We start from the raw sequence: 27772 nt of genomic DNA, 5'->3' as shown, positions 1-27772 counted from the left end.
TGTGTGTGCGTGCATACTGTATATGTGTGGGCACGTGCATTTATTTGTGTGCTAAGTGACATTTCACTGTCGGATTAACAAAAGACTACTGCAATCCACATCCTTTCCGTGTAATGTAGAAATAATTTCATCCGTTTTGCATATGTGTCTTGATGGACTCCCCCACGACTGTTAACAACAGCTCCCTCAAGACTTCAAAGTTCCAAAACGAACATGCTGCTATATTGATGGATCCCCGAAGAGAAATGCGACATGGGAGAAGAGAGGCTGTGCTCCCTAGAGCCTGTGGAGCTCATCTTTGAGATGTTCTGGGAAGATAGAGGGTTGGGGGGTGGGGGGGCGGGTGGGGGGGGCAGGATGATGGATAACCCTTAGTTATCCACGTTGCTCCACATCAGACACAGCGAAAGCAAAGAAATGTATGTTTACCATTGTATGTTTATTAATAACAACATAAAAATAGAGAAGCAAACACAAGGATGAATTAACTAACATTTTCTCAATCCCTTTACTCTATAACTACAAATACAGTCTGTAATAAGATTATAAAATGTTATTTATTTTGCACTTCTTAACATGTTTGAAGATTCATGAGAAATATCGTCAGGGGAAACAAGACATGGTATATTGGTACATTGCGCCACCTGGTGTAAAATAAGTGAAATAAGAATTGGTGTCAATTTGATCAGTCGATGCGTTGTAAATCAAACTTTACGGTCCTTTGTTGCCAAATGAGCAGCTTACCCAATCTGAAAATACAAAAGGTTGAATAATCAAACAACTATGGTGAAATGTCCACTTTGGTTTGACTGAATTGTAGTGCATGTCCAAAAAATCATGATGTAATACGATAATACACATGTATGACTTACGGCCCGGTCACATCTGTTAAGTAATGAATAGTAGTGGACGCGAGAAAGTTTTTAGTTTTGTATAGTTCAGCAAAAGATTTTCATGCTGTCATACTTACTATCACCAGTAGATGGAAGCAAATGTTAGACATTTGGCATTACACAAGCTGTTACCAAACACACCACGTTTGTTTTGTAAGTCTCCGTAGAGTATATCATAAACATCTTTCTATTGCATGGTGAGTACGCATTAGTTTGAATGGATTGTTGACTTATACCTGAAATACAGTTGCTAGTTATTTGCAGCCTACTGTTTTCACTACTGTCTTGTAGAGACGTTATTATTATCTGACTTTTAGGGGGAATCGTTATAATTACAACAATTATGAAGTCAATTGCCAGCATATCTTCTGTGAGAGCTATGTGTCAGTATTCCGCTTACGCGTTGGTCTTAAGTCGTGGTTTAATGGAAAGTCATACACATCTGCTTGCACGTCTTTTTACTGGGCAAATACCATGCAAACGTAGTCTAGCACCACCGTGCATTTCAACTTTGCGCCGCTACCATACCACAAGTGAGAGAGGGGCGATGGCACATCAGTTATGCAACCTGCCATCGACAGAGGAAAAAGACCATGAACTGATGTTGCATCTTGAGAGATGCCTTTCATGTACCGGTAATACAGCAACAGGTGCTGTGGTCACACAAACAGTATCTCCTATTTCTCCAAACAAGACTCAAGCCATAAGAGATTCCCTCACGATGAAGGCCCTATTTGAAGGCGAGGTCTTGCCGGAACTCTGCACCAGGTTGACCGAGGCCCCTAGTAATCAAGAGAGAATCAAACATCTAGCCATTTTACTGGGAGTGTGTGTGGAGTTTGGTGTGGACCCTTACAGTCCAGTAGTTTCCAGGTTAAAAGAGGAGTGCAGAGCACAACTCTCACGAACAGACATCAAGCTACCACACTTGTGCCACCTTGGAGAGGTGGCCTACAGGCTGGAAGGCAGGAGATCTGAGATTGTGGTGCAGGTCCTTGACTCTGTGAGCGCTAGCATGGACAAGGCTCTCTCTCCTGACGATGCTGCCCAGGTGTACTCCCTCCTGGCTCTATGCCAGGACACCCACCAGTGGATGCTTGGCCTACACAGGCAAACAGAGCGGCTGATCCACAGACTGACTGCCAGCAACATCAGTGACATCCTCCACTCCCTGGGGGCCCTGCAGCAGAGCCAGGCCATCTCTCTGATCCTCAAGCTCAGCCGCAGGGCCTCCAGGCTCTTCCAGGACTTCACAGGGCAGGAGCTGCTACGGGTCCTGGCCAGTCTCATGCACTTTGGACATCATGATCAGGGGTTCCTGGCAGCCATGGAGAAGCACCTCCCAGGCAGGATAGCAGAAGGTGACGTGGAGCTCATCAGCACGGCGATGGAGTTCTGCCTACAGATGAGGTGGCGCTCTGAGCCCATCTTTGAGGCCGTAGCAGAGGGCTTCGTCAGCAATGCGGAGAAGTACAGCACTCCCCAGATCGCATGCCAGATCGTAGCCATGGGGAGGCTGAACTACCTCCCGGAGTGCTCCAGTCAGATGTTTAGCAAGCTGGAGAGCATCCTGCAGTCCCGGTTCTCCCAGTTCCAGCCCCGGGCTGTGATCGAGGTGCTCCACTCATGCATCCACCTAGAGAGGTTCCCAATCAACTTTGTTTCCAAGGTTTTCAACCCCTACTTCCTGCAGAGGCTGCAAGGTATTGCATATCTCTCTCTCCCTGTGAGTGTTTGTTTATATATGTGTGAATGTGCATGACACAGGACCTTTTCCCCCAGTTGTGTCCCTCCTGAGGTGTGGGATTCAAGGTCTGCTTGGTTATGTCATACCTGCATGTGATGTACAATGTGTGTGTGTGTAAAGTATATGAATGCTGTGTATCTGCTATGTAACCGTGTCTTTCTCTCCCTCACAGCACAAGGGGAGCCCCTGGATAAGAATTCCCTAGGTCAGCTAACCCAGCTCAACCTGTCCACCTCACTGGAGTGCACTCACTACAGGGTGAGTGTGCACTGAGCATCCATGAATACATCCATGAATACATCCATGAATGGGAAATGAACCCACAAGCGCAGCTTTTTTTCCAGACATGACCACACTGGGCCTCCATAGAGTTTCGATGGAGATCATCTTTCTAGAACTACACATTTTAAACTTAATTGTACAATATACCACATTATGTGTATGTCATTCCAGGGTCGCAGGCTGCCTTACGACTATCACATAAAGAAGTTCTCCTCTGTGGACCACTCCTTTGAGACACCCATGGACAGATATCTCTACAGCCAGGTTAAAGGGCCTCTCAGCACTCTACTTGGGGGCAAGGACCACTACACCACCAGAGTTTTCACACAGGCTGGATACACTATAGGTGATTCACTGCTGCTCTCTTTTATTCTAAATTGTAATATGGACTACAGTATGTTGACTTTACTACAGTTTAATGACAGGATTAAACAGGTGACGGATTCCGATTGTTGTTTTTGTTGGCCAGACTTGGAGATCAATCTGGATGAAGATGGCTTTGTCCTGCCTCTCTCTCAATGGGAACACACTCAGAGGAGGTAAGTCACACAGGTAGACTGAACTCATACAATGAATAAATAGAGTACGTTATTTATGTTTGTTTAAAAAATTCATACACAAAGTGTGCGCATGTAGACGTGGTTAAGATGATGTGTGTTTGTGTGCTGTAGGATGGCCTTGTGTCTGGATGGTAAGGACCGGTTCTGCAGTAACACCCAGCACCTGCTGGGGAAGGAGGCCACCAAGAGGCGTCACCTTCGTAGATTGGGCTACCAGGTGGTACAGGTACCGACATGACGACTGCAAATGCTCCTGAACCTCGATGGAACTTAACTAGAAAGCCCCGTCAGTGACCCTGTCGTTGCTTCGTTCTTCTCCAGATCCCCTACTATGAGTTTGAGAAGCAGAGAAGGCCGGAGGACCAGGTGCGCTACCTCCACAAGAAGATCTTCCCCACCATCTTCAAGTTTAGCCGCTGATCTGACGGACTTAACTCTATATGGACATTTGGCCGACATCAGCAAACAAACACGACAAGTCGACAACCTGCTGGGAAGACAAGACAACCTGCTGAGGAACACAAGATGGAGAATGTTTGCTCCTAAACTGTCTGTCAATCATCTCTTGAGGCATTGGGTAACCCTGCTGTTTGTGTTATGGATATATCGGTTGAACTTGAAGGCCTAAGGGTTGCCAAACATAGTATAGTACATTTTACGCAAGAGAGGAAGGCATAACGGGCTGCTTGGATGTAATAGATAAGCTGTGTGCTTCCAAGCTTCCTCTGCCGGGTACTAATTACCATGAATAATCATCGACAGACCATTTATTTTTGTTCCAAGTGGGAGATTGTGTATGTTGTGCAATATTTAGTTCATTTGAACATAACTGTAATGTAATCTAAATGATTGAATATGAACTGTAACTGGTGTGCTGGAAGTACTGCAAAACAAGTTATACATGTATGGGGGAAACTCAAAGTCTCGTAACTGTACAATAAAAAACAAAGTTTGTATATTGCCCTTATTCTTTATTAAAAAAGGACATAAAAAAAACTGAAGAAAGAATCATGCCATTTCTTTTGAGTGCCAATTGTAGCAGCTTTCTTTTTGTCTTCCTCTTGCAGGGCATAAAGCTTGTTGGCATTTAATCCACTCTTGGCCTGCTGGGCTGACAATATCTCCTAGGCAACAGAGTGTAAACTCAGACCTGCCCAGGGAAGAGGGAGGCATGTGGAGAGAAGTGCAATGAGTGTAGACACTGGAGAGGCTGTTGAAATACAAAAAACATGAACTTCTCGATCGATGCATAGTGATACATGTCTCTAATAGAGCACTGGATTGTATGTGAAGCAAGCATGGAAATACAGAAAATGATGGAAGAAAATGTTTCAAATCAAGAGGAAATACAGCTCAAGTCTAAAGGTGAGTTCAGTTTAGCGTTTAGTCCTTTTCACAGACATCCGGCTTTATCTGAGTCCATGTTGTTTGGGTTTCTCCATATATGTGTTCCTCACACTATCCGTAGAACATTACTTGGTTTGTTGGTTGCATAATAACTTAGAAATCCTCCCTCTTGACTTTGTTGTGGTGTTTTAATGTAAGTAGTTGTCACTCATTATTCCAATGCAAAGCTGGGGAATGGGGTGACACCAGCTAGATTTTATTGTGAAGCCAGTTAGGGCTGTCAGGGATATTAACTAGTGTTAATATGTTCATTAATGCCTCCATCTGCGTCTTAATAATTCACACCACGAGACAATGTTGTAATGTGAGAGGAAATTTACTCCACACCCCTTTACCCATCGGGGACCAGGTCACCAGGGTCTTGCACTGACATTCACAACAAACATCCCCTGATATAATATTGCACCCACACAGGTACTGAGACTAGACCAGTTCTAGAGAAAGGAGAGTAAGCACGTGATCGTTTCCACAGCAAACCAACCACCTCATCCACCCATGTCTCTAGACATCCATCAGCACAGCTTTGGGGAGGCAAACTGATCATTGGGAGAGCAGACGAGAGCTAAGGAGAGCCATAGTGACAGATTAGCAGCTACAGCCAATCTGACAGTCTCATCTTTATCCTGCTGGCTGCTGTTCACACAGACCTGCCAAGGACCTGGTGGACTATGGAGAGGATGGAGGGAAGGGGGAGTGGTGACGACATGCTGAGGGCTGAGCTGGAGGAGCCAGGCCGGGACTTGGGCCTAGGGCTAGAGTTGGAAGACTGTCCCTGGGAGGAAGTGGATGTTCCCCAGACAGAGGAGGGCTGCACTCCACTCATCACCGCCTGCCAGAGGGGTATGACTGAGGTAAATTCAAGTTTTAGGGAGGAGATTGACTTGGTTGGGCGGTTCTTTTGTAGCTTGCTGCGTTCAATAATGAGACTCCCTAATCAGGCGAGTGTAGCTGGACTGATATGATGTTGTCTTTGTTCTCATTGTTGAGTGACTGATGCTAGTGATTATTGAAAAAGGCATAAAAGTGAATTAAGTAGGTCATGTTTTATCATTCTTTGTGTTTGTTAATGTAATTTCATAAAAGCTATATAAACATTATAAATCACACAAGTGGCTATAATTAGTAAATGATTGAATCAAGCGTCAATAATAAATAATTATTCCTTGTTATCAATTTGATATAGCGTGGTAGTTTCACATATGAACTCATCCATTATGATCTCCTGTTGATATGACAGGGCTGTTCATTATTGTACACGAGTTATCTATTCAGTTGTATTTTTCCTCACAATCACAATAACATGAAGAGATCCATGTGATGGCTCCCAGGAGTGGAAAATCTGATGACCTCAGTGTTATGCAAGATTCAAATAAGCTGGTGACTTACTGGTAGTGTTGATGACGAGGGATGCCATAGGGATCTCCCTACACCTGTCCCCCAGGTGGACAAACCCAGCACAGAGACACCTGTTGTTGGTAGATCAGGGAAGATATGGAAAATGACAATTACAGAACAACAATGATTCATTAATGTATTTGCTTGACCTGAAATCAAATGTCAATGAACCAACCAAGACATCAATACAAAGCTACACAGAATCTACCTCTGTGATGACATGCATCTCTCTGTTTTCAGGTCGTGTACTTCCTCTTGAGAAAGGGAGCTGATGTCACGCTGTGCAACCGCAGCAACCAGACTGCGTTACACGTGAGTCCTCCTGCCCTGCAGAGGGAGCTGCTCTGGTCCATGTCCAGGCCTCTGCCCCACCACACCCAGCTCCTCCAGGCTGCCTGGCAGGGAGAGCTCCACTCACTGCAGCACCTGCTGGTAGGACTCACACTACAACGAGGCTCAGATTGTGTGCATGTGTGTGTGTGTGTCTATACTCAATGTTTACTTTGCACCCTGGCTCCAGATTTGTAGACTGTTGACATTTTGAATGCAGTCTGGCTCGACTGTAGTCACACTCGGACATTGTGTGTGTTTCAGGCTCAGAGTGATCTTGTGGATGTGAACTGTCAGAACAGGGACGGCCTGACTCCACTGATGCTGGCGATCCGTGATATCGACATGTTCGAAGAGCTTGGCTCCCAGTTTCCATGGGAATACAGGCCCGTAGAAGTGGTGAGGGAGCTGCTAGCGGCCTCAGCGTAAGAAAAGCAGCTTTATAGAATGACTCTAACCTCCAGTCCAGTCCAGCCAACATTTACCTCACGCGTGGTGGTTAAGTTAAATTAGACATGCAGTCTAATCAACACCATCAACAAATTCGAATGTTCTCTAAGAGACCCTAAATATGTCTCGAGAGCACCATGGTCCATGTTGTTCTGACTGTATTGTGGTGGTGTATACATCACATCCCTGTTCCTTGTCTCCTCCCATTCCAGTGACGTGAAGGTGTGTGACCACCAGGCATGCTCTGCTTTGCACTACGTCTCTCACATCAGTAGTCCTATGAAGGAGGAACTCCTCCACATGCTGTTCCAGGCCCTCACACCAACTGGTAAATACCACACCGAACCGTGGAATCCTATGCAGTAGATTGACATAATATACATACCATTGTGTAATATTATGTCTGCGTTTACATATACATTATAATAAGAGGCTTTTATAACGACCTTATACACTGTACGTCTAGTTATTAGCATATTATGTTTAGTGGTACCATATTTTACATTGTGCAACAGGCCTTCATGTTCATTTGATCCTACCCAGAAAAAGACACAGCTTCTCATGTAGTTACCTATTAGAACGGAACGGTCACTCATTCTAAAGCCTGGCTGCTGATGTGCTGACTGTGTGTGTGTGTGTGTGTGTGCACAGTATATAGGAGCACATCAGCTTCCCTCAAAACCAACTCCCATTTAGGAAACCCTCTAGGATTCCAGGGAGAGAGGGCGGTTTGTAGATAAACGCGTGTGTGTGTGAGAGGAGGCCTTGTGGGCTCCTTGTTGCCCTCAAACTCCCCCCTTAACTCCACATCTCCGTCTCATTCTGCTGGGTAAACACACAGCTGCCACGCCCCTGGACCTGCAGAGCTTCCCCCCCGAGGAGCTGTGGGCTCCAGGCCACCCCCCGAACCCCGCTCTCTCACACAGCCTTCTCCTCCAGTCCTCAGCAGAGGTAAGCGGACCGTCGCTGTTATATAATAGCTTTTCTGGGTACAATTCTGCCATTGAAAATGTTACGGTTTTAGACTGGTTAGACGTTGTACTATTTAGTTTGTACTCACTGTCTGTGCTGTGTTCTTTTTTAAGTTTGTGTTACTATTTATGAATGTGTGAGGTCAGGTCTGTTTGTTGAAAGAAGTATTTCCTACACGAGATCACAAAATAGGCTTGGTTGTAGGGCATCAATAGTGCCTGTATACCCACACAGGCATCATTTATCACACCCTTAAATCACCAATCTATCCAAATGGCTTGACGCCATAGTGGCCACACTTGACTTAATCTATGGGTCCCAGAGGCCCCCGGTGGGAGTGCTATATTGGGGTAATTGGCGCGGCAGGGATGTTCTATGTGGCTGAGTCTTAGCTACATCCTGATGGGATGAGTGAATGCCTCGCAGGTGAGAAGCAAAGAGGGCAGCTGCTCACCGGCTAATGACCGAGCCCACTGATTGCATGGAAGACAGCCAGATGGTTAATACAAACTAGGGCCATATAAACACACACAACAATTTAAGAGACAATGTGCTGATGAACTGAAGGCCTTAGTTTCAATTTCCTTTAGGGTTGTGTGAGTTAATCAGTGGCCGGAGCAATTCACTGTGTCCTCCCTTATGGATAATGTTTAGTCACATGGAAATCAACACAGCCACTTTGATAATAACAAGACAGACGTTTTGTGTCAGCCGTTTCAACATGGTTGAGGAAGTCAACATAGTGTAGGCAATGTCAATGTTAAGAGTGCATACTTATGTCACAACAATCTTAATTTTGTGTATTGCAGGATGACCCGGAATATTTGGATCCGGTTCTGTTATCAGAACCCCATAAGCCCAACAATCAAGGTGAAACATACTTCCTACAAGCTTTGACAGTTGGGTACTAATTGATAAGAGAAAAAAACATTTAGATGACCACTCCATTTGGTGTTTGAACTCCCAATAATACTTATTAATACTTGTCTGGGTTTATAGACTAATACGCAGTTTATGGGACGAAATACGGTTCTTCTGGACATTCCCTCTATTTCCACCCCTCCCTCACACTCTTAGCCCCTCCCACCTAGGGACAGTGACAGTGGCAAGCCTGTCCCTGTCCTCAGCTGATTGGGCAAGCCCTCTGGGCTCTAAAGCACCCCCTCTTATCAGAGGTAGGCACATACAACTGCCCCCAGCTGAGAAACCTGCCTGCCCCTGTCAGATGCACCGCAGCCCTGCTCAGAGAGAGAGGGGAGAGAAGAGAGGTGGTTAAGATACACACACTCTGTCTCTGTGTCATATAAGCTGGGTATACTAAGATGAGGGTGGACTGGACAGACTGGCTCAGGAACAGGTAACAGCTATTGTTTTCTGTTGTGGTTTGAGGATCATGTACCAACTGTTTTGTTTGACCTCAACGTCTGCTGACGTTGTCATGGGACTGCCTTGAATTCTATCAATATGTGTTCTTTTAGAACTTGTTTTTTTAGAGGTGAATGTCTTCAATTTCACTTTGTTCAGCCTCCCATCCTGTGCAGTACGGAATGTTATAGATTATGTCTGCTCTTATCAGACTCTGGAAGACATTAACATTGTTTAATGGTGAAGAACGGTATCAACAGTGAAAAGGAACACTGATCCTTGACCTTAAGAGGAAACTTCTGTGAAACACTGATGATGAGTGAACCCCTGCTAACACCATACTATTATACTTGTGTGTGTCTGTGTGTGTGTGCACGATGTAGATAAGGGAACCCCACTCTGTTTCCGGGGCGCCATGGAAACCCTGAGAGACCTGAGGCAAGCCTACCAGGATGTGGGGAAGGGGAGCAGGTGGGCGTACGGACAAACCGACAGACACACACACGCAAACATACACACACCCACACACATTCCTTGTATTTTAGGACAACTGTAAAGGAAACCTTCAATACAGCAAACCAGGGGATATATTGACAGGAGCAGAAACACAAACACCACCATATGTTCACACAAACACACACTTGAGTACAAACAAAACTATTCATACTTCCATCCCCGCCCCCTTCAACACCTTCCTCCCACTTTTACACCAAAACAGAGAGTGACAGATCCAGTTACACAGATAGGCCAGAAGTTGGCCTGTCACTGTGTCTCAAGGGCATGCTGTTCTACAGTGTAGGGGGAAGGGGGGGGGGCAGAAAGAGAGGAGAGAGTCTGTGAAGCAGACCATTGTTTGTGGAGCTCTGTAGTGAAAGAAGTCCAAGTCATCTGCTGGATAGAAAGAAAAAAACCTTTGAAAAGATCTCTCACTTTACAGCATCAACTTTCAGAGCCACCGTCCCCCTGCTGTGGCCAGAGAAAGAGAGAGATCCATGAAAGAAAGACACAGGAAAGAAATGTAGAGGAAATCACCACATAATGGATAACACCTGACATTTGTTTGTCCGGAATTTGTTTGTTCACATTCATCAAATCATCTGTATCTTCTTCACCTCCTTCAGCCAAAGTGGTTCCTTACCCGGCTTGTGGACGGACAGAAGCCGCCATTTGGACAGATTGGCTACATTGGACCCCTCTCTGGCTTCCCCTGGCCCGTTGAGAACCACAGGAACAGCCTGCCTTCTTGTGCCCCCCAAACCCAGGGGCAGGAGTGAGTCGGTGGCAGTCCACAGCCTGGCTGCTCCTCAGCCCAGCCAGCTCAGCCAATCTGCCCCCAGCCTCATGGAGCCTCTCATGGACCCAAACTCACTGCTCCAGGCCCGCGCACACATCCAGACACGTAAGCATAGACCACAAGGTGCCAAAACTTTCTGTCAAGTGATCAATGTACAGCATGTAAAGCCTGCTCATTTATTCATTTTCTCCTATATTGCAGGTCTTGTTGGGTGTAGTGAAACAGAGAGAAGTTTTCAAGGTCGAAAGGTAGGTTACCAAATAAATATTTTCAGCAAAGTATGAAATGTCTTAAGTTTTAACATGGCAACACCGTTTTTTCCTCTACTCATTCGTTTCTGTCCATCCAGGGCTCATTGCCTTCCCTGCACCCAACATGCTCCATGCCAAGAACCCCTAAGCACCTGGCCCCTCTGGAGGGGAGGCAAGGAGACCGAGCAGCCCTCCCCAGGCTCAGGCACCCTCCTCCCCTGAAGCCTATCAGCCTGACCCCTTTGAGCTCCAGGGCCAGACTGAGGCGGGACAGGCTCTCCTGGGCAGGTGTCTGGGGACCTCCGGCCACCAGGGGGGGTAGCGAGGAGAGCAGCTCAAGCAGCACCAGCAGCCACAGCTCCATCGACCTGGAGGAGGATATAGACGATAAGGACGATGGTGATTTGCTCAAGTCCCCATTGGGACAGTCAGGACAGAATATCAAAAACATAATGCACTTGCAGAGTGACAAAGTTCACAGTCAGACTAGAGGGCCATTGGAGATTCAGCGGGGCACCACTGAACACATCTATCACAGAGAGCCAGTCAAATGTCCCTCTGTAGAGAGACAGACAGTACAAACCAGTAAATCTGTGAAAGAGATAAGGCCCAGTCATTCTTCAGACCTCGAGGCACACAATGATGTAAAGGATGAACCAGGAGTTATGGTGCAGGAACTGATAAAGAAGACTTCCCAGAATACGTCAAGAGAACTGACATCAGATCAGCCACCAGTCATAACATCCCCAGCACTTGAAACACATAAGGGATGCAGAGAAGTCCAGATCATGGAGGACAATTGCAAGGTCAGCACAGTGGACACCCAGCATCCGTGTCTTCCTGCTACGGTGAACATCACTCTGACGGAGGAGAAGATGAAGCCCGTCAAGCCCGTCAAGATCAAAGAAAGAAGAGGCAGCACTAGTTCGCAAACGAACCAGTCTTTTAACGTACTAGCCCGCAAAGACCATGCACGAGGACGAGCCAAGTCCAAAAGCAACCTGAGAACTTCCTCTGTTCCCTCCCTAATCAAAGCCAAGGTCAGACACACTCCTGATCTCGTCGTCTGTGGGGAGGCAACAGAAAACCCAGTCAAATCCAGATCCGGTTCTTCCATGGCTGGTCCAAAAATCATGGACACTTCCAGCTCTCCGCGCAAGAGGGTTATCGAGCCCCCGAGGCCTTGCATCAAAAGATCAAATCTTGAGAAGAGGACGTTAAACAATAAAAAGGTGTCCACTCAGAAGCAGGCAGCCCCAGGGGAGCCTAAGAGTGTCAGGCAGCCTAAGAAGCCAGGGACCCTGGGGACACCCAGAGCCAAGTCTGCGGTGGACTACATACCTTACAGTGACATGTTCAAGGAGATCCACAGTGGAGACGAGGGGCCGGCCATCTATGAGATGTTTGCAGGCCCCGTCTACGACAACCTCCGAGTGTCCAGCTCATGTGAAAGGTGCAGAACAGTTCAGTCCGCCCCCCCTAAGAAGACCCCAACACACAGAGCAAAGTACAAATACCCCAAGAAACCACTTGAGGCCAGCAGACGGAAGAAAAGCCCGGTAGAAAAGCTGATTTCTTGCAAAGGTAAACAGAGGGCCATGCTGCCCAGAGCGGAGCCTCCCACAACACCGGCTTCCCCTGAAGAAACTGGCATTGAGGTGGCTGCGTCTGGCCAGGACTGGCTTATCCAGCCCAACAGGAACGAAATAAACCCGAGTGAGGACGATGATGACGTGAGGAATTCTCCAAACACAGCAGAGCTGCAGGTGGACGACCACACATTGTCCGTTATTGAGGAAGTTCTGTCCAGCTTCAGCTCTAAGACGCTCACTCCAAACTGCAATCGACGGGGTAAGACCGCTCCCCCTTCGCCAGGAAAAAGCAGCCACACAAACAGAAACAACAGTGAGGAGGCATCAGACACTGATGATGAGGGTCTCTATGTCTGGGAATATATGAGAGGGAAGCTGTCAGAGAGTGACAACGATGATAACAGAAGGAGTGCACGACACCTGGACCATCCTGTACCTATTCCCTCAGCCAGCCCGGTGCAGCCCAAGATCAACACATGGACCTCCAGCAGCTGTGACGGGACTATGTCCCCCGTGTTCCAGAAGTTTCTGGACGAAGCAGGGAAGGGGCCTCTGACGGACGAACTGCTAAGGTGCCTCGCAGAAGAGTTGATCTCATTGGATGAGGGGGATGCGTCAGAGAACTACGATTCACATAGGAGAGAACTCAGAGATCACCCTGCTCACAGAGAGGAGAAATCACTAGTGGGGGTAAATGTAATCCATGTATTATGTACCTTGTCTTGCTAAATCTCTCTATGACTGTACTGAACAGCCTAACCACACTCACTACAGTTAAAAGTATATTGTCTATTGACACTGGTAATAACCTATACTTTTGGTAACAGTCGACCTTGTGTTTTCTACCAGGATGCAACATCACCTGAGGTAGCACTCAGTGGGTCAGGAGAGGTAATGGATGATGCCATCACCTGGACGAAGGGGGAAGTGCTGGGAAGAGGCGCGTATGGGACGGTGAGTCTTGTTTGATAGAAAAGGTTATCTTCTCTCAGAGCCCCTTATGACATTGACACTAGTGTAGGGAATGATGTGGACAGCTGTAAGTCAGGTGATGAATTTACCTTGAGGAGGCCTCGAGTTTAAGCTGAGACACTCTCTGAGTAACCCATGGCCTGTGTGTGGTCGTAGGTATACTGCGGGCTGACCAGCCACGGGCAGCTGATCGCTGTGAAGCAGGTGACCCTGGATGTTGCCGACCCTGAAACAGCAGACAAGGAATACAAGCGCCTACAGGAGGAAGTGGATCTGCTCAAAACCCTGCGGCACCACAACATCGTGGGCTATCTAGGCACCTTGCTGAGGCAACACGTGGTCAGCATCTTCATGGAGTACGTTCCCGGGGGGTCCATTGCCAGCATTCTCCACCGGTTCGGCCCTCTGCCTGAGCGGGTACTGGCCCTGTACACCCAGCAGATCCTGGAGGGCGTGTCCTTCCTGCACCTCAACCGAGTCATCCACCGGGACCTGAAGGGCAACAACGTCATGTTGATGCCCACGGGCGTGGTCAAGCTCATTGACTTTGGCTGCGCTCGGCGTCTCAGCTGCCTCAATCACAGCGCAAGTCGCAGCGAGCTGCTCAAGTCCGTCCACGGCACCCCCTACTGGATGGCACCGGAGGTGATCAACGAGAGCGGCCATGGCAGGAAGTCCGACATCTGGAGCGTGGGCTGCACCGTGTTCGAGATGGCAACTGGGAAGCCCCCACTGTCACACATGGACAAGATGGCCGCCCTCTTCTATATCGGGGCACGGAGGGGGCTGATGCCCTCCCTGCCTGATGGCTTCTCAAAAGACGCCAGGGACTTCGTACAAGTGTGCCTGACCAGGTATGGACTTATGGGTCAATATGTGTTAAAGGCTACGCTTTGCTATGTTGTTAAGCTACATACTGTTAACTGTCAATCATATCATAAACTCATATCTTAACCCATTGTGCTGCCTTCGGGTCACATGACCCAAAGGTTCATAACGAACCATGTGTTTACCCAATACAAAATAAATATTTTAACCTTTGCAATGTGTGTGTGGGGGGGGGGGCTGAGACAGCCCAACGGTTAAAAGAAAATGCTTCACTTTGTTTTTGTATGCTGTAAAGTTGTTGCAATACGACGGTGGGTCACAATGACTGATGGGTCAGAATGACCCGAAGATAACACAAGGGTTAAGTAAATAAATGGAGAGGATCACCCTTCTCACGCATGACTCTCTCCCCTCTCTGCAGTGATCAGAAGCTAAGACCTACTGCAGAACAACTACTGGAGCACACCTTCATCCCCAAGGAGAGGGGACTCAGCCTCAGATGAAGCGAGCGTTCTGCCACTTCTACATGAAGACAATGGACTCTTCTGGCCCTTGTTTAGCATACACGCTCCTCCTGTGGAACAGACACAGGGGGAACATTATGGTCTGGACAACATGCACAGGTTAGGATGACTCACTCCAGATGCAGACATAGAAGGAAGTTCTCTGAGGATGTGGATCCTATTGGTAACATGTTCTTTATTAATGAAGTGCCATTCTGAATTACCTATCAACAACGAATGTAAATATGGACTTGAACGTCTCGTGTAGTGACACATTTAAAATATAGCAGTATGTTGCAGTCACAACATATGGCCGAGGACATAAATAGGTGGGTCTTCTGCTTTCCCAATCACTTCACGTACATGTTTATGGTAGCAGTGACACCAAAAACACACACGTCTATCATATAGTTAAGGTAGTGAGAACCTTTTAAGATTTATTTGTAGAATTGAAATGAAAAAAGAAACAAAAACAACTGGATGTCAAGATCTGCTCTTGCTCTTATTATGAAACCAGTCATCTTGACAACACACGAGAGTTGACACACTACCAGCGGTGAAGGGGAACATAATGTGTTGGTCTTGGTTACTGCACGCTGAAATAAAGGGCTAAACAGTCTGGAACTGAACAGAGGCTACGTCGCGTCTACACTTGAGGACGACATCTTCCGCACAGTAGGAAATTAACGTGGAAAACTGCATAAGCGCCCCGGTATCAACAACACTGGTGGGGCTTTTATTGAACCCAGCGCCAGGCCTTCCACTGCATTTCAACGGACATGGATGTACGGTCCTACTACGGCCCAACAGGACTGACAGCACTGTTCAGCATCTAGGGGCTACAGCGCCAAGCCAACAACAAGTTTAAATGCACTTCACAGCAAAGGTTATGTAAACTTTTATAGATTATAGTCCTCTTCTCGTGTCTTTTTTTTTGTTTTTCTTGGAGGCACAACCTTTGGCATCCAGCTTAAGGTCTTCTCGGAGGTCCGGAAAAAATTAAACATAACTCGTACAAATTTGCATGGCCTCTGACAACATGCCAGGTGTGTTGGTTTGTAGGAGCCTCGACTTCCCTACGGGTGGGAATGGGGGGGTGGGGGGGGGGTCGGTAGAACCCCCCCCCCCTGGCAGCCAAGCCAAGTACAGGCTCAAAGCACATCACTGGAATGCTGCAGTCAGAATCACCTGATGATGCTGGACTTCCTACATCCTTACAATAGTCTTTTTCTATGTTTTCATATATAATATCTTGTTATAATTACAAGCAGCTCCAAACCTGAGTATTTATGGTATAGCTTTTTAAACATACAAAAATGTATGTACATTTATCTCCACTTTCTGTAAACAGTCAGCATTCTGCTTTATCCCTTTGATGATTGAAACATGCAGATCATACATACAGTATTGAGTATAAAACAAAAGGAGAGAGACTCATTCCAGAAAAAAAAAACATTACTAAAAATATCCAGCCTTCATTAGCATCCATGTTAGGACCACCGGTCGCGACAGAATCAAACCTCTCTTACACCTTGCAGAGGTAACGCCCGTTTCGTCACCACAGTGTGTTAAGTTGTGTTTAAATGACCATTAAAATAATGGAAACAGAAACATAATAAAGAAAAGAGAAATTGCACCTTTCATGCTTTTTTTTCAGTATTTATAATACTTCCCCCCCCCCCTCTCCCACGGAGATTCAAACTAGGAAGGATGACGCCATCCTCCGAACACGGCCACCCCGAGACCCATCCAGATTGTGGAGGACGCAGCAAGGGAAGCTAATGCTAACCACGACGGGCCACAGCAGCTCTTGCCAAAATGATCAGGAAGCATCAAATGTATCTCTTTACTCTCAAGACGAGATGTCCTTTTAACACTTTCATGTTTACGTTTTTCTTGTTGCCGTCTCACCTCCCTTTCTCCTGCCTCGCTAAAGGCTTCTATGAGTTCATTTCCTTGGGCACTTGACAGGGAGGAGGCGCGTGTGAGAACGTGTGAGTGTCTGTGTGGTCTGTATAGTACTAGTAGCAGTGCTGGCCGCTGGTTCCCTGAGCCTCAGGTTCTTGGCTCCCCCCCGGCCTCCTGTCCAGTTTCACTAGGGTGCTGAGAGGTCCGCAGCCCACCTGAGGTGTGACAGGAGGAGGGGGAGAGGGGGATGGGAGTAGGGGGGGGGGAGGGAGGGTTAGGCACACAGCTGTGAGAGAACACGGGACACTGCAGTACAGAGGAACTGGAAGGAGGAGGGTCAACTACCTGCCGAGCCCTTGGATCTCCGGCTTGATTTAGAGGAGTGGTGGTTGTGGCTCGCCTCAGGGTACGGCCTCTTGCGGGAGGAGGCTGAGGAGCTGGGGCCAAGAGGCAGGCCCACCCCCTCACTAGTGAGGCCCAGAGGGCTCCTGAGGAGGGCTGCCGCCGGCGGCCCTTCTGGGCCCCCGCGGCCGTTGCCGCTGTGGGCGTGTCCGTGCTTGTGGTGGCGGTGGGCATGGGAGTGGGCAATGTGTTCCCGATCCCGATGCTTCTCCTTGCTTACCAGCGGGCTGGAATGTTTGCTCTTGGCTCCGCCCTCGTCTGAGGAACTGTGCCTATCGGACGACACTTTGATTTTCATCTTCAGCTCCTCCTTGCTGGAACCACCCTGGGACGGGACGGGGAGGCGGAGTTTCAGAGAGCCCGCCCCTTTCTCCCGGCGGTCGCTGGGGGGTTTGTTGTGGCCTGGCGTGGCAAGCTTCATTTTCAGCGGGGAGGCAGTGCTGCTGCTGCCGCCGCCCCCCAAAGCCTGTTGGGAAAAGGGGTGGGCCTGCGAGTGTTTTCTGTGTTCTGATTGGGCAGAGGGTGTGTACCCCAAGTCCCTCCCCTCAGAGTCCATGCCCTGCTGTTCCTGCCGCCGTTTCTGCCCGGCTGCCATCTCTGCCGCCTGCTGCTTCTCCCGGTACTTGTCCAGAGACAGTTTCTGGGCAGGGACGGTTGGAGGAGGAGGAGGAGGAGGAGGAGGAGGAGGGGGGTAGGCAGGCTGCTGCTTCCCCCCTCCACCCCCACCCTTGTGTTCGTGTTTGACGGGGTTGAACTCCACCCCTTTGTCAGGTCTGTGTGGCGGGTGGTGTAGGGAGCCTTGCAGAGACAGTGGCGCCCCCTGCTGAAGGCCGAGTGCGTCTTGTTTCAGAGGCGGGTAGACCCCCTCTGAGCCTCGGCCCTGTTCCTGGGGCCAGTCGCTGGGGGCGGTGAAGGTGTATGAGCTGCCCTGCAGGCTGCCCATGGTGTCCAGGGAGAGGGGTCCTCCTGGCAGAGGGACAGGGAAGGCGGCAGCAGCTTTGGAGAAGGCCGGGTTGGAGACCCCCGGAAGGGAGTCGCCCAGGGAATGCTCATCCACCAGGGAGGGACCTGCAAAAGAGATGTCCAACGACTGTCCATCCCCCTTGGGCTTCTTGGCAGCTTGTGTGGCCTAGTGGGGAGGGAATCGAAAAACACAAAAGTTGTGAGTGGGTTTAGTAGGTGGAGCTAGACCTAGGTCAACAGTGGTTTGCAAATGACTCAAACAGCAATCGTGTACAAGGCGATCAAGGAAGCCTTTACCCTCCAGTTCCTTATCCTCTTCAATCTGCTCGGCGTTTTCTCCAGGATCTGCAGGAACTCGTGGGTCAGCTCTGAGGAGAGAGCCACGGTCAGGGTGGGTTTCCCCTCGGCCAATGGACACGCGTGTCTCTGCTACGCTACTACGGCTCAGTGCCACGCACCCGAGCAGCGCTGATCTAACTCAACCAATCAGCTCACCATCCAGCAGCTCAAGCGTGACCGAGTGGTCCACGTACTCCCACCAGTGCTTGCCGTCCGTGGAGACGGGGATCTCCCAGTTGGACCACTTGCAGGCCAGGTGGATGCAGACGCAGGCGATGACGGTGGGCTTGTGCTGCAGGCAGAAGGTGGTGAGGTGCAGGCTGGACATCGGGCAAACACAGGGGGGGCACACATGGGGAAGAGAAGGAGGGGGGGGGGGGGGGGGGGGGGCGGGAAGAGAGGGGGCAAACACTGTTAGTGCCCAGAACTTTTAGTTTGTATCAGCACTACACAACAGTACCTAAAGTTATTAGACATGTTATGACAAGATTTGGTTCAGTGTACTATATATATATATTTCACGTCAAGTTACTTTATTTCAAAAAGTTAATTAGGTTAATATGGTTTTTTGTTGATATGATTGACATTTATGCTACATGACCCAAACATTCAGGTAAAATAGATTGGGGTTAAGCATATGATATTGAAGCCTTACAGAAAACAAATGGCTACCATCCAAATGTTGACCACAATCAGCAGATGTCAATAGTATAAGAATGCTACATAATATATCACCCCTAGCACACTAAGCCATTGAATAAGCTCAGTCAACATTAAACATTCAGATATACTTTTCTATGGTGATGAGCAAAGAATTGCCCTGTTTTTCAGCACTATAAGCACATCTTAAAAGATTAGTACATTTAAAAATACAAGTAAGGGCTGGCTGGTAACCTATTGACCTCATGCTACCACAAGTACAATGTCTGGAAGTCTCAGTCTCCAACCAATGCAGAGAAGAGTAAATTCGTAAACATTGCGGATAGCAAAGCCCCAGAAGGACCCGGAATCATTGCTGATGGTTCTTCACACAGCCTGGTGTTGGATGTAACATGTGTGACCGCTCCACAACGCTGTGCCGAGCTCAACATGCCCCAGGTTTACTACAACACTGTGGCTTACTAGAATGCTATTCATCTCCGAAATAACACTGTTGGCACGTTAACAGGTTTGGAAAGTTAGTTCCAGACATTGTATTATCTAGGTTCACTGGGTTCTATAGGACCATACAAGGCTGATTTACTAGATGAAATATTCATCCTGACCCAATACAACCCGGCACTACAAAGAACCAACCCGTTAAGGACCTAATCAGATAAACACAATCTGAAAATTTGGAACATGAACAACCTAAACCAATAACTAAGGACATAAAGAAAGAAAAGAACCAATTTAGTGTCAAGAGACAATAGACAGAATTGTTTGCCTCAAATAGGATTGTAAGACAGTACATGTAGGTCCTTAACGGGTTCGGAAAAGATGTCATAACATAATTGCATATTTGGTTAAAATGACAACTACAAAAATGCATGTTTTACACTAGCTTAAATCGACAATTTGTTGGCGAGATTGGATAAAATAAAAAAATTTAAAACACAATGAATTTAAAAAGAGAAAGTAGTCGCGGTACTTACCGGAAGAACTTCTATGTAATGTATACATCTTTGTAATCTTTAGCTGCTACTCAGGCTACCAAAGTGTCTCTTTTTTAGACATATGCACTTTCGCAACCGAGCAAACGTGTGGGTTCAAGCACACCACTACACTTCACATTGTGCATTCAACCCCACTGTGCCAACATTGGTCCCTTGTACAATACACCGCACTGCGGCCGGGGCTGGCAACGCCACACTCCCCCGTCCCACCCCCCGGCAAAAGGGGGCACCTCGGGAGGGGGTAGGGGTCACGGTGGCCACCGGCACACGTAGGGGCCGTTGGACACTGAAAGGGTACCCTGCATTACAGGAAGCTATAGTGTGCAGTCACAGTGCAACAAAGGAGGGTCTGGATAACAACCTGTTGGTAGCCATGAAATAGGAAGTCTGTGCCAGATCCTTGCTTGCTGTGAGGGGGAGAAACAAGAGAAAAATATGTGTTACACTTTTGATGCACGGCACTGAGGTTTGATAATGGAAGTTCACACAGGAGGTTGACCCTTTAAGTGCCAGTTTCCCAGACACAGAATGCGTTTACTCTTTACATTAAAGTGGTTTGGAAAAGAGTATGCACTGCTCAGAACCAAAAAGGTGTTTTGATCACGATTCAAGACATTTTGTAAATTGGAATTACGTTTTAACAGTGTCAGTAACGGTGTAGAAAATAACTTTTAATCAATCAATCTAGGTTGGGCTCAATCTGTGTCTTGAAAACCACTCAAACCACTAGAAACATCATATTCAGTCAGAGTGAATAAAGGTCATCCATGTTACATAAGCATTAAGTCAGTAGTTTTCCCTCCTATCACCCACACCAGTCTAGGATGTGGGAGAGAGAGGGCAAGAAAAGCAAAGAAGGAAGCCTCTACCTCGCACTAGCTGGGAACATTTCACCACATCTGTGTGTGGATGTTCAATAGTTATTTCAAAGCCTGTAACAAAATACATGACAGGTGAGTAGAACAAGTACAGCACACAGGTGACATGTCATTTATTCAAACATCAATCAGCCCGCCCCCACTCACTCTTCATAGAAACAACAGGAGGGACTGCAGTAAGGGTGTAAGGACCAAATCAAGAGTGATGTTGGACATCATTTTGAGCTCATGGGGTTGATAAGGGACCAGCCTTCTGATGTCATAATCTCGGATGCCGCGTTATTAAAAAAACTACCACAGATGGTAACAGACTGAGGATTCAGTTGCCATAGAGACTATGGATCTGAACATTACAGAAGTCTGTTTGGCAGGATTTCAGGAATGTACCAGAACAGTAAGAAAGGTAAAATAAGAATCCTGGCAGTGAGCAATAGATTACCATTACAAGCATCTAACAGACTGGATGAATTAATATGAACTGCTGACTGAAAATAATGTTGACATGCTGCAAGTGGTACAGCTAACTGTCAATCATAAAACACCCTTATTGATTACATTCTTTCTCTCGCTCTCTCTCTCTCCACATCCACTCTGCTACTTACCCAGAGTCTGCAGCACTATGGTTTCAAGTATCACCAGCTCTTGGGCTTGCTGGAGGTATGCCTGAAGTTTGATAGACAATCATTACATGATGTCTGTAATGTGTCTTTTATTCTTACCCCTACTAATCAACTGCAAAGCAACCATGTAGCCTCTCTGGTCCATCAGGGCAAATAACATTTTGTCCAGGACAAAGACATCTGTCTCCCCAAAAGCACTGCTGTGCCATTGCCTACCTGGTCTCTCCTGCAGGAAGCTCAGTAGCAAGATTCCCAGACACAGACTAAGCTCAGTTGCTTTGGAACTTGGGCACTGGCTTGGTATGAAGATATTCTACAATCGTGCCAATTTGTACACCCAATGGAATTGACAGACTTTCAATGAGAGAGGGCTTCATCGGGGTCTGGGGAACTTGCCCACGGTTTGTCTTTATCTATGCACACCACTTAAAAGTACCTCAAAACCAACTGAACACATGCAACTGAAGTAAGAAAAGAAGTTAAGAGGAATTGTGACCAGACCTCAGTACCCAGTCCTACCCAGACTTACATTACTCTTTGTGTCTAGGGGGGCTTCTTGTGGGTTTAGACAGGCGTGTGCAACTTTAATGACATGCTCGAGTTTCCGAGGTTGTTCTTCAACCTTTGCAGCCAAAAATAAGGTGGTTGGAGAAATGATCTGTTATGAAGAGACAAACACCGCATGTCAAGCTTCTGTAAAGCTCTGAAGGGACTATGAAAAATGACAACAACTGTAAAATTTGAGTGCGTTTATACTTACATTTCTGTGGAATTTGGTGAAAGAGTGGTTCATATAAAATCTATGCATGTAAACAATAGCTGTGTTAATTGTAAGTTGGGAGCTGGGAAATTAGTTAAGGAGAGTATTCAGAATCCATCGCAAACCATTTCATAACTATAACTTACTTAACTATAACTCATAGCATTAGAATGTTTGGACGTTACACCAGCAATGTTGACGGCTATAGCTAGCAAGCTAGCAAAGTGACAGCAACCGCTTGACGCCACTTCTAGCTGGCAAGATACACCAGCTAGCTAGCTTTAAATTATGTATAGTGACAGGCTGATGAAGTCATATAAAACATATGATTATATTCAAAGCTAAGATCAAGCACTATAAGACATTATCTAACCGCTTATCTTGAGCCTTGGAAGCTAGCGACGCTAGTTTGTCGGCTCCTGCAGTCAGCTAGCTAGCTAGCTAGCTATAGGCCATGCACACGGCAATGCGAGATAAACAGTATTGAGAAAGTTCATTGATGGCTTTCGAGCATTTGGATCATCCTAAGTAACAGGCTAGCCTCGTCAGATGTTCTGTGTTGATGGAAATGTATCGCAGCCAGCCACTTTGATTGTTATTTCTAAATATCTAGCGAGTTAGATAACCCCATATTGCACAGGCCCAAGACCCATGACTCCAACCCATGCATGCCACTACTACAAGTAGCTAGCTATATAACATTAGCAAGCTCGCACTAGATTAGCTGTGTGACGATGTTGTGCTAGTTTAAAAGGGATACACATTGAGTCTCTGGCCCATGTCTTGGATGAGATTTGCCGCCTGTTGACGATATGACAGCTCCCTGTCCGGTTCAACTCCACAACGGCGAGACGGCGTGGTTTCGAGCTGCTCCCGGGTGAAAAACCATTTAGACGAAGATCCCCGGCACGCCGCCATAGCTATCCAGAACACGTACAGGAGGATACCGAGGAACGGATGCACGTAAACAGGGCACACAGGGTCTTCAAAGTTGCCAGGTTATACTCTCACCGATCCCCTCTCATAGTGGTGTAAAACGCTTTGTGATACTGTATACATTCACCAAGAAGTACCCTCCTTGCTTTTAGAGTTTCTTAACGTTAAAATTTAATTTTACTAATGTGTAAGGCAATTGTACGAGACACACACTTGTATGTCCATACATACAGTATACCTCAGAAAGTTCCGTTCCAAAATTACCCAAAGCATGAATATTGTAAAATTGTTCTCATGCTGCTTACTCACTTGACTGATACCACTGCTTTTGAAGTGTTTTAACATCAAAACATAATCTTTCTCACGTGCTTATAGTCAAGACAATATATGAAAGTGCGGTGGTTATCTTTTAACCTGGCAACCCTAGTTTTATTTGATTGCCCCTGTTCGTAGCAGACTGTAATTTTAATCATTATCCTTAATTTGATCAACAATACCACAATCACACTCTTTTATCTGTGTCATTACACATGCAAATATTTTATTGATATTCATCATCTGGCCTGTATCTTTTACAAATCATTCAAACTGATCTCTTTTAATTCCCAAAAAGTCCAATGCATTGCCTGCAAGCAGTTTATCCTGCAACAGAACACAAAAGCATATTATGGCAACCCAGCTCATCCATCAGAAGATAAAAGATAATGCTTACGATTAAATTACGATTACCTTTAAAGAAACATCAAACTCATCCATAGACTCAATTAGTGATCCAGGCTGCAGCTCACCAAGAGGGAAAGGATAGTCTGTTCCTAACATCACTTTATCCTTTGAGTTTAAATGAAAAGAAAAAGTCAAGTCACAGAATAAAACTCAAGGTTACAGACGCCTGATATAAATTTCGTTAAATTATTCATTTGGCAGCCATACTGTGTAGCCTAATCCCCAAAACGTAACTATATACGTTATGGTATGAAATATACATCAAAAGAAAATCTTGCTTACTTTTCCAATCACATCCATCAGAAGTTTGAGGGAGATGGGGTCATGCACTAAGGAATCTGTGTAGAAGGAGCCGAGGTATTTGCGGGGGCTGATTTTGTTGTCCACAGCACATAGATCAGGGCGCACCTGAAACCCATGTTCAATTCTGCCAACAGTGAATGGGAAAGAACCACCTAAAAATGTAATCAAACAAACAGACAAACAAATCAAATGAGACTTCACATTGCTATAGGAATGTCAAAAGAGAATAATTTCACTTCAATGTATATTGTGTTCAACATACCACCATGAGCAAAGCAGACTTTCAGTTTTGGGAACCTTTCAAAGATGCCTCCAAATATCATTGAGCAAATTGCCATTGTAGTCTCTGAAGGCATGCCTATAGTGTATTGTGAAGAAAAGAACATTCAAATACCCAACAATCTTACAATAACAATAATGTACAAGGTTATGAGTTTGTGCAGCACTCTCAAATAGAAGACCACGGTTTGAATCTTATCTAAGTTATTCAAAAGCATAATCAATTGCATTTCTTGTCATTCCTTACACTCACCCACAAGCCACGGAAGCCAATACTTGGCCATTCTCTCATCTACCTGCATATCCCATGGATGAATAAACAGGGAGCAGTTTAATTCCTCTGCTGCCTGTTTGGAAGAGAGACAGAGAAGGAAATTCAATCATTTTTTTCTCTAAACACTGATTAAACAAAACAGTCTTTCTGCCGTGAAACAGTATTCCCTTACAGCAAAGACAGGGTAAAGTTCAGGAGCATTGAGGTCCCAGTTGTTGACGTGAGAGCCTATCTGCACCCCAGGGAAGCCTAGCTCCTTCACACATCGCTTCATCTCCAGGACTGCCAGGTCGGGTGCCTGCATTGGCAAGGTACCCAGGCCCACAAAACGGCGTGGATGCCTCCGGACTGTCTGTGCTAGGTCATCATTCAAGATGCCACACAGGTCTAGAGTATCATGTGGTTTGGCCTATAAAAGCAAGGATGGAAAACAACAATGTGTTGTGAGGATAGAGACATACATTAGGTAGTAGATTGGGCACAAACTATTCATTTCTCTGAATGTCAAAGAATCCTTGCTCCATGATACACACGTACCCAGTAGTTGAACATGACTGGGACAGTAGACAGGGCTTGAACAGTCACGCCTAAATTACAGGGAAAAGGTCACAACCCAATCTGGTGTGTTACATTTTCCAATTCAAATACAACTTGAAAACGTGACAAGCATCCTACCATGTTGATCCATGTCTCGTATACGTGCTTCTGCGTCCCAGCAGTTCTCCTGGATTACACGAAACAGCTTCCCATCCTTCATCATTTGAGCCTCCCCCTGAGAGGGTATAAAGTTGTATGTACTAACCACACAACATTTTCAGCCTGAGGAAACTAAAATCACTTTTGAAATTGATGACGTGATGGTTAGAGAATGCTCAAAGTGTGATATTTCATCGGTTCAAATGATTCGTGAATGACTTCTGAATGTCAGAGATGCACGTCAGAGTGTGCTTGTAGTGTAGGCAAGCATATGTCCATCTATGCAGTTGCTGATGCCAATGGTTTCACTTCCCAGGCAGATGCCTCAGCCCATAGTGTTCTGGCTCGTTTGAAATGGCTTGTTCTGCTTATCAGTACACCATGCTGGTTTCTACAGCTGCTCACACAGCAAGGCCCAGGCAGACCCTGCAGTGTATGCGACATGTTCATGCAGGCTTAAACATTCACACCCATAGAACACATCCGGATTACACACAAACACACACACACACACAACTCAGTAAAAGTATGGTATTCAGTTCTATATTGACCAGAGCCAGAAACAATGCTTTTGTGTTGTTTACTCACTTTCCACATGGGGGCGCCATAAGGCAGGACTGTCTCAATTAATTTGTCTGAACTATAAACCTGTGAAACCAGCAAGACACTCACCTTACAGTGATGATGAAGCTGAATGAACCCATCATATCCATACCTCTGAAACACAGTGTGGTTGATAGATGACATATTATATACTATGTATATCTTGTCACTTACTGTAATTACAATTGAAAATATCTGCTTGGTGTTATACTGTATATAATTAAATAGAACAATCATGATCTTCATCTATTTATACATTTTTGTAACATCTTCATGCTCTATATGAATGGAAGTGGACTACAATCTTACATACTTTAGGCTCAGCAGACAGTGGTGGTTGGGAACAGCATTTCTTTTTGTGAAACTTCCTATCTCAAACCTTTGACTATGACTTAGCCATTAGACTTGGTCTAATGGTGAAGGCTCCGTTAGGTGAGCTTGTCCACCATAGCCTTCTGTCTACACAATATGTCCCCTTCCACAGGAGCCACAGTGAACATGGGAAATGATTATCCAAGACCAGGCCTTTAGACTAAGAGCCTGACTCGAATCAACGAGGTCATTGCCAGCTATTGATTCTTTTTAAGCAAAGCATACGGTTGATTTATAGGGTGGTAAAAACCCTTTACACCGCTTCCAAAGTAACTCACTGTACTAAATGTCAAATTAACTTTCCCTTATAGGAGGTTGCATAGCCATTATACCATACAACCTGAATTATTCCCTATATTGTCATCTCAGTACTTTAAATACAATGCACTGAGGATTGCTATGAGGGTGCTGTCCGTCACCTGCAACTCTGCGTAATGACGCAAAAGAAGAATCAGGTAGGCCCACTGGTTAACCATTCTTTTAACCTACCTCTTTTAGATTAGGCCAGTCCTTTGGCAAAATGTGATTATGAATATCAATCTTCATCCTGACCTGAATGAAAGATATCCCTTTAAGAAATGTTTCCACACTAATCGCCCACTGTCAAAAATATTGTTTACGCACGCGAGTCGGTCTTTTTCTCCGCCCCACAGTTCTGCCCCCGGGAGCAAACCAATAGCAGCAGAAGAATGATATTGTGCACAAAGGGCAAAATACACCTTCTGAGTCACCTGCGGCGCCATAATAAAACGTATCTTCCATAAACAACTCAGTCTCGTTTGTGTAAATGTGGCTTACACTACTGAAGACTAAAATATGATGATGATGATGTAGGCTACCCATTCGCCCTCCTAAATATACTCAGTAGCCCATGCTGAAGCAGCATCATTCCGCCAGCAGTTTTAGGAACAATTCATATCTGGTGCATTAAACTGTCAAGAAACAAGCTTACAATAGCAAGACATTGATTATGGTGCTGAAATGAAAATAGGTCGTTTTTTCTTTCATTACGATAAAAGTAGAGGCCCAGTTGTCTGTATTTATGGTCAATGAACACGTAAACTAAAACAAGGCATACCCAATCTGGTCATATAGGCTACATTTAGGACACACTACAGAGGTTCCTTGCAAGGTAAGGTAACGAAAACACTTTCACTTTCTACCCCCCGTGTTAATAACGACACCTGGTGGCCTTGTGATATAACGTATTGCCACCATAG

The 27772-nt window shown here is 46.2% G+C and overlaps 3 protein-coding genes across 6 annotated transcripts; 1 reads left to right on the top strand and 2 right to left on the bottom strand.

Annotated features, from left to right (window-relative positions):
• The first annotated feature begins 1140 nt into the window (after positions 1-1140).
• On the top strand, positions 1141-4441 carry LOC136966290 (FAST kinase domain-containing protein 3, mitochondrial-like). Its single transcript, XM_067260765.1, has 6 exons — positions 1141-2596; positions 2813-2898; positions 3094-3268; positions 3392-3461; positions 3594-3708; positions 3804-4441. Exons 1-6 carry the CDS (start codon positions 1237-1239, stop codon positions 3900-3902), a joined length of 1905 nt encoding a protein of 634 aa, XP_067116866.1. The 5' UTR covers positions 1141-1236; the 3' UTR covers positions 3903-4441.
• A 10806-nt stretch (positions 4442-15247) lies between these two features.
• Positions 15248-23284, bottom strand: ccnt2a (cyclin T2a). Of its 4 annotated transcripts, XM_067255866.1 has the most exons (10): positions 23127-23284; positions 22367-22448; positions 22136-22264; positions 21589-21649; positions 20978-21040; positions 20470-20515; positions 18610-18773; positions 18412-18482; positions 17095-18280; positions 15248-16964 (listed from the first exon to the last, which is right to left on the bottom strand). In XM_067255866.1, the coding sequence occupies exons 1-10, from the start codon at positions 23282-23284 to the stop codon at positions 16897-16899; spliced, it is 2028 nt and encodes a 675-aa protein (XP_067111967.1). In that variant the 3' UTR covers positions 15248-16896. The 4 variants fall into 4 exon arrangements, 2 of the variants coding, with proteins under 2 accessions (XP_067111967.1, XP_067111976.1); XM_067255875.1 differs by lacking the exons at positions 22136-22264; positions 22367-22448; positions 23127-23284 and adding an exon at positions 21134-21346 and having other exon boundaries at positions 21589-22119; XR_010878889.1 differs by lacking the exons at positions 15248-16964; positions 17095-18280; positions 18412-18482 and having other exon boundaries at positions 18635-18773; positions 20088-20515.
• A 582-nt stretch (positions 23285-23866) lies between these two features.
• On the bottom strand, positions 23867-27137 carry acmsd (aminocarboxymuconate semialdehyde decarboxylase). Its single transcript, XM_067260575.1, has 10 exons — positions 27042-27137; positions 26250-26294; positions 25557-25653; positions 25419-25468; positions 25054-25290; positions 24861-24954; positions 24591-24686; positions 24308-24480; positions 24032-24130; positions 23867-23944 (listed from the first exon to the last, which is right to left on the bottom strand). Exons 1-10 carry the CDS (start codon positions 27096-27098, stop codon positions 23882-23884), a joined length of 1011 nt encoding a protein of 336 aa, XP_067116676.1. The 5' UTR covers positions 27099-27137; the 3' UTR covers positions 23867-23881.
• Between the last annotated feature and the right edge of the window lie 635 nt (positions 27138-27772).

The sequence above is a fragment of the Osmerus mordax genome, chromosome 2, assembly GCF_038355195.1.
Source record: "Osmerus mordax isolate fOsmMor3 chromosome 2, fOsmMor3.pri, whole genome shotgun sequence".
Lineage (NCBI taxonomy): Eukaryota > Metazoa > Chordata > Actinopteri > Osmeriformes > Osmeridae > Osmerus > Osmerus mordax.
Note: the sequence above shows the minus strand (reverse complement) of the source record. Positions and strands in the feature narration are given on the sequence as shown.

What these genes read in the sequence shown, in the direction of transcription:
- LOC136966290 (XM_067260765.1), top strand. Translation starts at nt 1,237, where the DNA reads ATGAAGTCAATTGCCAGCATATCTTCTGTGAGAGCTATGTGTCAGTAT. An exon ending in CTTCCTGCAGAGGCTGCAAG is followed by an intron (nt 2,597 to 2,812) that starts GTATTGCATATC and finishes TCTCCCTCACAG; the next exon opens with CACAAGGGGAGCCCCTGGAT. An exon ending in ACAGGCTGGATACACTATAG is followed by an intron (nt 3,269 to 3,391) that starts GTGATTCACTGC and finishes TTTGTTGGCCAG; the next exon opens with ACTTGGAGATCAATCTGGAT.
- ccnt2a (XM_067255866.1), bottom strand. Translation starts at nt 23,284, where the DNA reads ATGGCGGCGTGCCGGGGATCTTCGTCTAAATGGTTTTTCACCCGGGAG. An exon ending in CCCTAGACACAAAGAGTAAT is followed by an intron (nt 21,650 to 22,135) that starts GTAAGTCTGGGT and finishes ATCAAACTTCAG; the next exon opens with GCATACCTCCAGCAAGCCCA. An exon ending in GAGATCCAAGGGCTCGGCAG is followed by an intron (nt 16,965 to 17,094) that starts GTAGTTGACCCT and finishes GTCACACCTCAG; the next exon opens with GTGGGCTGCGGACCTCTCAG.
- acmsd (XM_067260575.1), bottom strand. Translation starts at nt 27,098, where the DNA reads ATGAAGATTGATATTCATAATCACATTTTGCCAAAGGACTGGCCTAAT. An exon ending in CAGTCATGTTCAACTACTGG is followed by an intron (nt 25,291 to 25,418) that starts GTACGTGTGTAT and finishes TTGCTTTTATAG; the next exon opens with GCCAAACCACATGATACTCT. An exon ending in TTGGCTTCCGTGGCTTGTGG is followed by an intron (nt 24,687 to 24,860) that starts GTGAGTGTAAGG and finishes AATACACTATAG; the next exon opens with GCATGCCTTCAGAGACTACA.